Raw genomic sequence first — 11,750 nt, forward strand, 5'->3', positions numbered from 1 at the left:
CTCTTACCTGAACAAGCCACATTGCCAGTATCACTCAATCACACAGATTGCTCAGGCCACTAACACGTGCACATAAACGTAAGTCTAGCGAGGTGCTAAGGTGATTCCTCTGAAGTGTGCATAGCTTGGAGGAACACCCCGGGCAAAAACCAGCCAGTTGGTTAAGAACTTTTACTCACCTAAGGGTGAGTCTTCCCTAATAAAGAGCGAACAAATGACAAATTGGAAATATTTGTATTTTTCTTAACTATACAAACCTTGAGTTCTTTATACAAATTTGTCCTGCCAGCACCTATCTCCCTGCAAGTCCTGCCTCCAATAAAGAATGACGATAGAATACAGGTGTGTGTGTTGGTGAAGGGGGTAGCCGGTACTACCCCCTCCCACTAACTAGGGGCGGGGTAGTTATACATAGCTAAAAGTTGTATGGCTAGTCTTCTAGCTTTGCTGAAAATATATTCCCTAATAAAAAGCTCAAGGTTTGTATAGTTAGAAAAGAATACAAATTACTTTCAAGCTGTTATTTTTCTCACATCATGGGTTTAAGGGATGAAGTGTTCCTACCTTTTTGTTGAGGAAGTTCATGACAACTTGGATAGCTCCTGTAGAAAGGTACTTGTTAGATTTGGGTATTTTGCAACAGATTACCCATTCACGACCTAGACTTCTGCAAATAAGATTGCAAGGTAGACACCTGATAGATTTTTCCAAAAATAGGCAGTAAGGCCTGAATATAAAGAGAGTCTTATCTCTTTTGGGGCTCTTCATTCTTAGCCAAAAATACTGTGCTCGACCTGGACATTGTGGCAAGTCTCAAAAACTTGTCAAATAGCAGGAGCTCCAAACCATGCGTGCTGTCAGTTCCATGACTAAATTAAAAGCAGTTAGCCGAGCAACAAACTCTCTGGTAAGCTCTGTCCTTAGGTTTATTAATGGTTCTCAGTGGGTGACATTCCATCAGTTTGCAGATGAATTCAGTATTGGAGATGCTGTGATGGGTTCAATAGAGCATGAAGCCGTGGGTTTCTCTTAACCGCACTAATTCCGTGCCTTGCACATTGATACGCTATACTTATGGCTAGCAAGACAATGTTTCCTTGGTATATCACGGTCATATTGGATTCCCTCTACTAGCCTTTACAGGAAAATTCTTGGGGACCACAGCATCTAGTCCTAAAAATGTCGGTTTCCAATTAATCAGGATTTTTTATTTTTTTTATATCTTTGAAATTGTTTTTAGTAAATCAATCCTGAATGGACTATTTATGATATGCACAGAGTATTGGAATGTATTGATATAGCAGGAGCAGTTTGTGCCATGAATTAGTTTTGACAATTAATGCATTTTCTGAGCTTATTTTTTCTTTTACTTTAGGCTTTGCCATTTTGATGATTTTACAGTATTAATGATAAATATTTTTTATCAGTTCAAACTACACATGCGTCGTCATTCTGGAGACAGACCTTTCACTTGCTCATATTGTAGCAAGGGATTCTTGAATCGAGAAACTTGTCGAGCTCACGAAAGAAAACACCGAGGAGAAAAGCCCTATATATGTGCTGTATGTAATAAAGGTTTCAGTGAACAGTACACCCTTAGAAAACATCTTCGTATGCACACGGGTAAGTGTTTTCTCATGGGTAGTTAACTCTTTTAGTTTATTTTCTTAAGATTTTTTTTAAGGTTTATATCTGGCCATATTTTATGATCTAGAATTGGTTGAAATTTTAAAGGAACATTTGCTTGTTGCACATTTTTATTACATAATAGATATACTCTTAAATTTACTAGCTTTTGAAGATATACTTATATATAAAAAGCATTACATGATTAGCTATGGCAGCCTATTTTGTAATGTGTTTATTTTTCTTTAGTTGCTGACCTTAGAACTGATCAGCATTTCTATAATTTTAAGAGTTTAATGTTAGTTATGAATGGCTATCGTTATTTTCAAATATTAGATTTTTCAAGTCATATTTGTGTTTCTTGTTGGAAATATTTAAAAAGGCATTGTAGCTTTAAAAATTTATTTATACTTGTACAAGTTCAGAAGTATCTTTCAAATATTCAAAACCTGTCAATGAATTTTAAGTAGTTCTTTATATAAAGCATGCACAGTAGATATACTAGCTCTTTCTCTATAGTAAGCAGTGTTACATGTTTTGTTTATTTTTACATTTGTTCTCTAAAATTACATTCACAGGTGGCACTAGTGTAAATTTTTTAACTGATTATGGACAAATGCATAATAAATACAAATACTGTATAGTAAGATTAAAATTATCACTTCATCAGAAAATACTTGTAGATGACAGATGTACGTTTCTTAAGGTACAACAATCGTAAAATTGTAAAATATTCTAAGTAAAGGTAATATCACCTTGGGATTTAAAAGAAAAAAAGACTTTCCCCAAAGTATCAAATGTATAAAATCGATTAACAGTAATTCTAGTTGATGATCTTTTTATTCATTGTATCAGTTCACTACCGATTACAGAATTTTATTTTTTTAATAGGTGAAAAGCCGTATACCTGTTCAATATGTTCCAAGACGTTTAGAGATGCATCGAACTTACACAAGCATAGACGCAGTCACAGGGAAGATGAAACCTGGTACTTACCAGGTGGTGCATCAGTTGAAGAAAGTGATGGTGACCACCCTATTATCTATATCATCAAAGATGACCCTGATGCCACCACATTTACAGCACTACAAGCTGTGGTATGTATTTAGACGTACTTTATACCTCTATGTTTGGTTTTTATATTTCCGATTTGTTATCTGGATGTGGTAATATGTTAGTGATCAACTGTGACAGCCTAGCGTATGGCATCACTGGCTCCCCCTATGCTGTAGATCACTTTTTGCTGTGGACTTTACTCCATGCTTTAGTCAACTGAGTATATGTGCCAGCGGTCTTCATGTTATTTCAAGGCATTTTATATCAAATCATATTTATTTTGGGAAAATACTAGTGAAAGACATGTTGAACACACTCCAGATTTTTGGACAATGTTGGGGAATTTTCTGATGCCTGGTGGTGAGGAAAAATCTGTCAAGTGCCACCTCTCCAGTTAGATTCCAACCATTACGAATAGGGTTGACTAGCAGCCAGACCAGCCCCCATATTTTAAAGCTCCCCGCTAGGTGAAATATCCTGTTTCTCTCTATGCCCTCATTTTACCCCATACTATAGGCTAGAGTCACATTTTTCAATCAGAGGAAGGAGCTGCAATAATAATAAGTTAGTTGTGGGGAAAGGTAGAAAAGAGGATGGTGCCCTCTAACTTGTATTTATTCTGCTAGTGAGGCCTTATCATTAAAGATTCTGGAGGCCATGATAATTGGTAAATGCCAAACTGTGGTCATGGACTTTATCAGAGAGAGATCACATACTGTACTGTTATTGGAGACAAGATCCCCATATGTCAAAGTAAGGAGCAAAAACTGTTTTTACACTTGATAAAAAGGTCATGTAATTTTTGCAGAAAGAAGCTGTAGAGGAGGTGTTTGCCGAGTTTCAACAATTGTCTTATTTTATTCCTGAGGTAACATATGATGCTTCATCATTGACCAACTCATTTAACAAGTTTCTCTATCTGATTTTGTTCAGAGTGGAAACTGGCATCGGTTTTTATTTTACCATTCATCCATCATCAAAGAAATGACTTTTGTGACTCCATAAGTCATAAGAATACAAAGGACTATAAGTAGAGAGCCTTAAAGCTCAAGATTCCCCTCTCATTGTCTGTTTCAAAGTCTTTACATTAATCGTTGAAAAGAATACTTTCAGTCATTTATTGTGCCCTTCTTGTTTCAACAGTAGTTCTGATTACAGGGCACTTATGTAAAAAGGTATACAGAATTGCTGTCTTGACTGTGCCTTTAAAAGTAACCACACACTATGAGGTTCTACTGCCATGCAGATGCCAAATGTCACATGTGGATGACCTAACATTTTGTCAAACACATTTTTCAGTATACATACCTCTTACAGGAAGAATTTTTTTTTATATCTTATATCTAAGTTATGAGTTTTATTTGAGCATTGAAAATATTTATTTACTTGGCTTTATCAGTATAGTGACACTTAGTGACCACATCAAATCTTTTGAGAAGAAACTCAGATAATCATTAAACTTTCAGATTGAATTGACTTGATGGTGCGATAGAGTAAGTTATTGAGCCTTTAAATGAGCATCTTGTAAGTTTCATGATTTTATGACTGGCTTTCTCTTTGTTGCCACTTTTTAGTGAGATGTTAGTTTTATCTATCTACAAAGGCACTTTCCCCAATTTTGGGGGGAAACCGACATAAAAGAAGAACAAAAGGGGACTTTCATCTCTTTGCTCCTCCCAGCCTGACAAGGGATTCAGACAAGATTTTCAGATAAGATTTTCATATTACTTCTTCTCAAGAAGCTGTTTATTGACATTTTCCCCCAAAGTTTTATCCACATTTTAACCATTTCCTTCCCTTTCAGTATAGTTTGACTACAGTAAAGTAATGAGACAATATGAAAAATTTTTAAAATTTGTATTTTTCCTAACTCTGAAAACCCGATTTCTTTACTATAGGAAATAGAAACACTCGTATAGTTAAGAATAGGGATTTCTGTTGTTTTGTTTCAAAAGAGAGAAAATTAACTGTTACTTATTTTATGGTATGTACTGTGTCAGTCTTATTATTCTGTTGAACAAAATAGACACTCATCCTAATTTTTCTGTAGTTATAAAAAGTTTCAAAAAAGTATTTGAAAGTGAAATACTCTATTTTTCAAAAAGAATGACCATTCACTAAATTTTCTACAGATATCAGTTACATCTTTTAAATTATAGAAAGTTTCAGATCATCAGCCATCTCAAGAAACTAATATTTTCCGTAGATTTTAATTAAAGAAGTTTTATACTGTACTCTATAAGCATTGACATTTTTTTTTAAGATAAAAGGTGTTTTAATTACACTTTATAAAGCCATTGGTGGCCATCCAAATCAGATCTCATTATATATGTGTATGATATCATCCCACCAAACTAACATTTTTATTTGTATCAGTAAGAAGTTTGTATATTGAAGGCCTGATGTTAAGTTCTGTATATTTCAAACCTCTTAATTTTGCTGGGAATGCCTTTCTCCCACTTGATTGGCTTTTCCACTTTTTTAAGTTCCTGTTGACAGCTGATGACATATACCACATAGTGAGTACTGTAGAGGACTTTATTTAGTTATAGGATACTTTCCCAAAAAGACTGAATATTCATTTTGTCCACTAACTCAACTCTTGCTAACATGTATGTACCAGCTGTTTTATTGTAAATAAAAGCAGTACACTAGTCTACAGCACTATGTTGAAGTTGAATGTTATATTTACTTTTTAAATCTTGTTACAGGATTCAGAAATGGGTGAGAATTCTCATCTAGAAAATATGACAGAAAGAGAGGCAGCTCACATGATTCAAGGGTTCTCATTAACTGCCTATGAGCAACCATCCACAGCAGCTGCTGTAATGATACAGGAAAGAGGATCTCAGGATAGTGATAGACAAATACAGGTAGGTGATATGATTTTATTGTTATGAGGTAGTTTTAAGCAGATCATAAAATCGGATGTGATGAAAATTTATCAGTGGCATGTATGCATGGCTGCTTTCCATGTATGGTTAGAAGCAGGGAATTCTGCATAAATCCAGCTTATTAATGTAAAGGTATTTATTAAAATATGAAATTATACTGTACGATATTTTTAGACTGTGCACCTTATTAATACTCTTAAGATATATAATGCTTTAACCTAACTTTGGCTAACAGAAAAAGTAAGGCGTTACAATTTTGGAAGTAGAAAACCGAGCATTATTTATTATAACATTCTTTATTATTGTAATACTTTATTTCAGATATTCACGGATGAAAATGGACGCTCAGTAATACCTTTCATAAATGAAAATGGTCGATCGGTTATTCCAGTTATAAATTCTTCTGGAGAAACCATTGGAGAAGTACAGGGCCAAATTCTAGCGGGTGTAAGTAGAAATTTAATTTTTCTTTAAAAAAAAAATACTGCATGATATATGAAGTATTTCCTTCTTTTTCAAATTCACATAGAAGTAGACTTTTTTCAATAACTGATTTTAGCTAAGTGTTAAGCCATCTATCCGTATTATTTCTCTGAAGTTAAAGGTCTGCAAAGGTGTGGTATTTTATATTTGTATTTTGTTTTTATTGTACATCGTACAGGGTTGACATACAAAACATAATTTAAGATATTGCTTCCAATAGATGCTAACCAACAATGTATATGTTCCTACACATAATACAAACCTTTGACCTGAAATACGAGTGTGACTTCATGAAAGCTGGAACTGCCATTTAAACTTTTCACTTTTAATTTCGGCTGTCGGAGAGTACGGATGTACTACTCAGCGTCTGCATCTGCCTTATTTAATCGTTTTTTTTTTTTCAGATTGAATATTTAGTCTTGCAGTTGTGTTTAAGAGATTTGCATTGTTTCTTGATAACTGTAATTATGTTACAATACTACCTGCCACTATCCAAATTACTTGTTCCTGTCAAGCATCATGTCTGTTGCTGACCTATCCCTCGTGTGTGGCTTATGACGTGAGCCCAATGAAGGTTTTATCCTTGTGTGTTGGTGGTGCTCTGTCGGCAGATCACAGCCAAGTGTAAATGGGATGGGTGCCACCCTTCCTCACTTTCAGCGTGTGAGGATCCTTGAAGATGCTAAGGACGTATCAATTGGCTGCTGTGTCCCGTCCTTCAAGAGTGTTGTCATAGATTTACACGACTCAGGAGAAGACGTCATTATGAAGAATGATAATAGTTTTATAAATATTAATTCTAAGAAGTGACGATAAGATTTACATTTGCTTAATTCTTACTATTTCTCTCCTTCTTTGAGAGACTGCTGTTCTCACTGTCAGTTGGAATGAAAGCGGGAAAAAGAGAAGCTGCACGTATCGATGAACGTGGTACGTACTGTTACTTCTGTCCCCTGTTGCAGTTCCATTGATGACAACCGAATCTAGTATGTGCCACCTACCGTAGAAGGAATCACTGAAGCACAGGACTACCAATCAGTCTATTCCTTTGGTGTTTGTCTGGTTCCTCTGCATGGTTCTGTGGGAGGAACTACTTTGTACTAAAATTCTGCTACCAATACAAATCTTGTGAGAGACAAAGTGCAAGCACTGTTGGTCAAAACATTGCTCCCAAACTCAGAGACCGATTCACGACTGAATTTTTCCAGAATTGCAAATAGGTCACATGTTAGGTATTGGAACAGGCAACTTCTCTATCGTATCCTAACACACTTACAAGAATTGGGATGCTTCACAGGGCTTGCACGGCCGTCAGCAAGGATCTTCCCCAACTGTGGACAGGGATTCGATCAGCTCATTCCGTTTGCACACTGACTGATGGGTGTCTTAGGATAGGAAGGATTTTTCGATAGTCTTGTAACTGTGACTCATACCTTTTTTTCTCAGTGGGTGAAACAGTGCAGTACTAAGAACTCTCCGTGCAAGGAAGGGTAGGCCTACTAGTACGCCCTCGTCTTAACTGCAGTGTAAGAGGATATGTACTGGAAATGAACCCTCCCTGATTAAACCCATTACTTGTGTTCCATTCTCTAGGGAATGAGCACATACTCTAGCTTCCAGTGCTAGGCTTTCACGAGAACAAGCACCCGCACTTGCTCCCAGTGCTCAGTTATCAAGAGAGCAAGCACTAGTACCCACTAATCAAGGATATCACATCTACTGTAACCTTCAAGAGTAACCTGTCAGTGGTGGTAGTCCTGGAGGTAGGAGTCTGGTATGACAGACAACCTTTGCTGCCTAAGATAACAATTATGACATAAGTCTTCAAGGAGATATAGAATGTATGACAGTTCTCTTCCTGTTGCTCTGTTGGAGGGAAGCAGTCGTGTGGTGGATCAGACACTAGATGCCAGTGAGCCTCACAACAGTAACTTTTGTTTACAGACAAATTCTTTAATGAAGTATCACGGGATGAGTCTCCTATTAAAGGTCAAAGGATTGTTTGACATATAGAAACAAATTACAAATTTCTGAATTACTGTACTTTGACGTTTTCCTAACTATACAAACCTGAGACCTTTTAGTTACACTGCCCATCTCAAACTCGTTAAGCTCAAATGGGGTGGGCAATGCCTACCTACTACCCACCAACTACTACTGCTACCTTGTTTAAAGTTTAAATGGCTATTTGCTGAAGTCATGCTCCTAATCAAAACTTCAGGTTTATCTATATATCTACCAAGGCACTTACAATTTTGGTAGGTAGACATAAAAGAATAAAGAAAAAAGGGAACTTTTCTTCGCTTCTCCCAGCCTGACAAGGGATTCATCAGAGTTTGTTTGGTACTGCTAGGGTGCCACATCCCACCCTCCACTGTTATCTACCACAAATGAAGCTTCATATGCTGAATCCCCTACTGCTGCCACCTCAGTGGTCACCTAGGCAACCTGAGTAAGCAGCAGGGCATATCGGGACTGCATCACAATTGCTCGCCATTCATTCATATTTTTAGCACACTCTTTTGCCTCTCTCACATCTATCCTATCACCTAGAGCTTTTTTCACTCCATCCATCCACCCAAACCTTGGCCTTCTTCTTGTACTTCTCCCATCAATTCTTGTATTCATCACCTTCATCAGATGGCCATTTTCCATTATCTCTACATGGCCAAATTGCCTCAACATATTCATATCCACTTTAGCTGCTACTTTATTTATTACAACCTTTCTTACCCTGACTACTTCATTCCTAATCCTATCTAATCAAAATACACCAGTCATACTCCTTAGACATTCATTTCAAACACATTCAATTTCTGTCTCCATCAATTTCATTCCCCACAACTCCGATCCATGCATCACAGTTGTTACAATACTTTCTCATATAGAACTCTCTTTACATTCATTCCTAACCCCCTAGTCTTTACGACTCCTTTCACTGTTCCCAACACTTTACATGCTTTATTCACTCCCTGTTGCACATCTGCTTCCACTCCACCATTTGCAGCAACAAATACTTAAATTGATCTACTTCCTCAAGTAACTGTCCATTCAACATGACATTCAGCCTAGCACCACCCTCCCTTTTCGTGCATCTCATAACCCTACTTTTATCCACGTTAACTCCTAACTTCCTCTTTTCACACACCCTCCCAAACTGTTACTAATTAACCCAGCTTCTCCTCTGAGTTTGCAATCAATACCATATAGTGGAGTCATTTTCAAGGGATCCGTGACCGTGAAGAGCATACCAAAGTTTCTCAGTGGATGTAACAAGGGTAAGTGATATTAAAAAAAGGTAGCTCCTGTACACCTCAGCAGAATAGTATTATCCACAAATAACAACTGATTTACCTCCCAGTCATGATTATTATCAACTATCAGTTTCAATCGTCGACCAAGCACTCGAGCATTCACTTCTCTTACAACTCCATCAACAAAGAAATTGAACAACCATGGTGACATCACACATCCATGTCTCATTCCCATTCATTGGAAACCACTCACTTACTTCATCATCCTATCCTAACACACGCTTTACTCCTTATGTATAAACTCTTCACTGCTTGCAACAACCTTCCATCAATTCCATATAACCTCATCACATTCCATATTGCTGCCCTCTCAACTTTATCATAAGCTCTCTCCAGATCCATAAATGCAACATACACCTCCTTGCCTTTTGCTAAATGTTTCTTGCATACTGGCCTAACTGGGAAAATCTTATCCATAAATCTCCTACCTCGTCTAAAACCACCCTGCACTTCTAAGATTGCATCCTCTGTTTTATCCTTAATCCTATTAATTAGCACTCTACCATACACTTTTCTTACTACATTCGACAAACTAATACCACTCCTGCACCTCTCCCTTACCTTTGTATAGCGGAACAATACACACACACCCAGTCCAAGGGTACCGTTGACGACATAAAACATATTTTGTACAATCTCGCCAAGCATTCAAAGACAGTCACACCCCCCTTCCTTTAACATCTCTGCCCGGACATCATCCATACCAGGAGCTTTTCCTGCTATGGTTCATTTAGTGCTCTCTCCACTTTCTCTCTTATAATCTTTCTCATTCTCATCTTTCATCACTGCCACATCAACACCTGCAACAGCAATTATATCTTGACTCCCTATTATCCTTAGTATTCAGCAACCTTTCAAAATATTCGGCCCAATTTTTCCTTGCCTCCTTTCCTTTCAACAACCTTATCATTTTCATTTCTCACTGTCTCCGTACTTGATCCATCCCTCCTTACTCTCTTCACTGCTTTCCCAAACTTTTTATTCTCTTCATATGAACGACCCAATCCCTGACCCCACCTCCAGTCAGCCACCCTCTTTGCCTCATAATGTGAGTGATGTGATTATATTGGCCTCCCTTACAAACAAGTAGACCATGAGCTCTTGGACTAAGGCAATTTTCTTTGTTATTCTTAGAAGTTCAGAGAGCCTTTACTCTGTGGTACTTGCCTGCCCAGTTGCAATTACTCTTGAAAGATATTTCAAAATGCAAAGCCAGCAAGTCACATTTCATTTTAGGAATAATTCAACTGTGGGTTGAAACAAAGGACTTAAGAGATTATCACCTTCGAGAAAATGTAGACGAAAAGAATAAGACAAAGGCAAAACTACCATAACAAATATTTGAATAAAGATAAAGATCTTTGGGCAATTCTGCATTAAAAAAACACTGAAAATTCTTCAACGACTGATAACATTTCTACAGAAACAGTATACAAAAAGTGAAACTTATCTGCTGTGAACTTGAAGATCTAAATGACATATTTAGTGGATTATTTCTGCTTTACTTTTGTCTCTTAAACAGAAGACTGTAATGGTGTATTGTATAGGACATTGGCAAGCCACCAATTTGGACTTGTGTATGAGAAATTGGTTTGTGGTGAAACAAATATATAATTGTTATACCTGCTAACTAGACTTTGTATTTTGCTGTTCTTAATCAGTGCTCTGTTTTATGACACGTTAATGTGTATAATAATAACTACTGTTAAATATGCAATAATATAGGAAAGTTATAGAATTGCCGTGATATAGAGACAAACTTTACAGTTTTTTGCTGTTAAATGCCGCAGTATTTCCCATTGTAGTAACATTTAGTAAATAGTACTTTGTTCTTAATCATATACAAACCTCTCATCCTTCAGAATATGGAATGTGTTCAGCAAAGCTGGAATGACTGTTGAACTAGTTAACAGCAGGTGGTGAGTGTGGCTTAAGTAACCCTGCCCACTTTTCTGTCAAAGTCTCTTCACTCTCCTGTGTGACGGAAACAGGTACTATACAGTATAGATGTTCTGTTGCGACCTATCCAGAGGTGTTCATATTTTACTCTTTCTTTACAGAAGTGAATGGTTGATTGTTGGATTTACGATTATCAATGTTAAACAAGACTTTTGTAAACTCGGAAAAATAGTATTGCTATAAACAGTTCCTGGCAAGACCAGCTGTAGCTCCCAACTCTCTCTCTCTGCACTCCTTGTACTGAGTTCAGATTGTGGCCTCCCTTTCAGTGGTAGGCTTATTTATCTCGGCAACAGCCAAGATGATGCCAAAAAATCTTTATAGCACTTTAAGCTATTAATTGAGTTTGACTGTTGCTGAAGCGTCTAGGTATACATCACTGGCTTGATCCACGGAGAGTATGCTTCAGAAGCACTAA

General features: G+C 37.0%; 1 protein-coding gene across 2 annotated transcripts in view; it reads left to right on the plus strand.

Moving 5' to 3' along the window:
• LOC137656849 (zinc finger protein 596-like) overlaps positions 1-11,750 on the plus strand; it is a 104,370-nt gene that overhangs the window by 82,762 nt on the left and 9,858 nt on the right. For both annotated transcript variants that reach the window (XM_068391199.1, XM_068391200.1), the window contains exons 15-18: positions 1,428-1,623; positions 2,518-2,723; positions 5,394-5,555; positions 5,898-6,023. In XM_068391199.1, coding sequence (XP_068247300.1) covers positions 1,428-1,623; positions 2,518-2,723; positions 5,394-5,555; positions 5,898-6,023 — 690 coding nt within the window. The remainder of the gene's footprint in view (positions 1-1,427; positions 1,624-2,517; positions 2,724-5,393; positions 5,556-5,897; positions 6,024-11,750) is intronic.

The sequence above is a fragment of the Palaemon carinicauda genome, chromosome 17 (genome assembly GCF_036898095.1).
Source record: "Palaemon carinicauda isolate YSFRI2023 chromosome 17, ASM3689809v2, whole genome shotgun sequence".
Taxonomy (NCBI): Eukaryota; Metazoa; Arthropoda; class Malacostraca; order Decapoda; family Palaemonidae; genus Palaemon; species Palaemon carinicauda.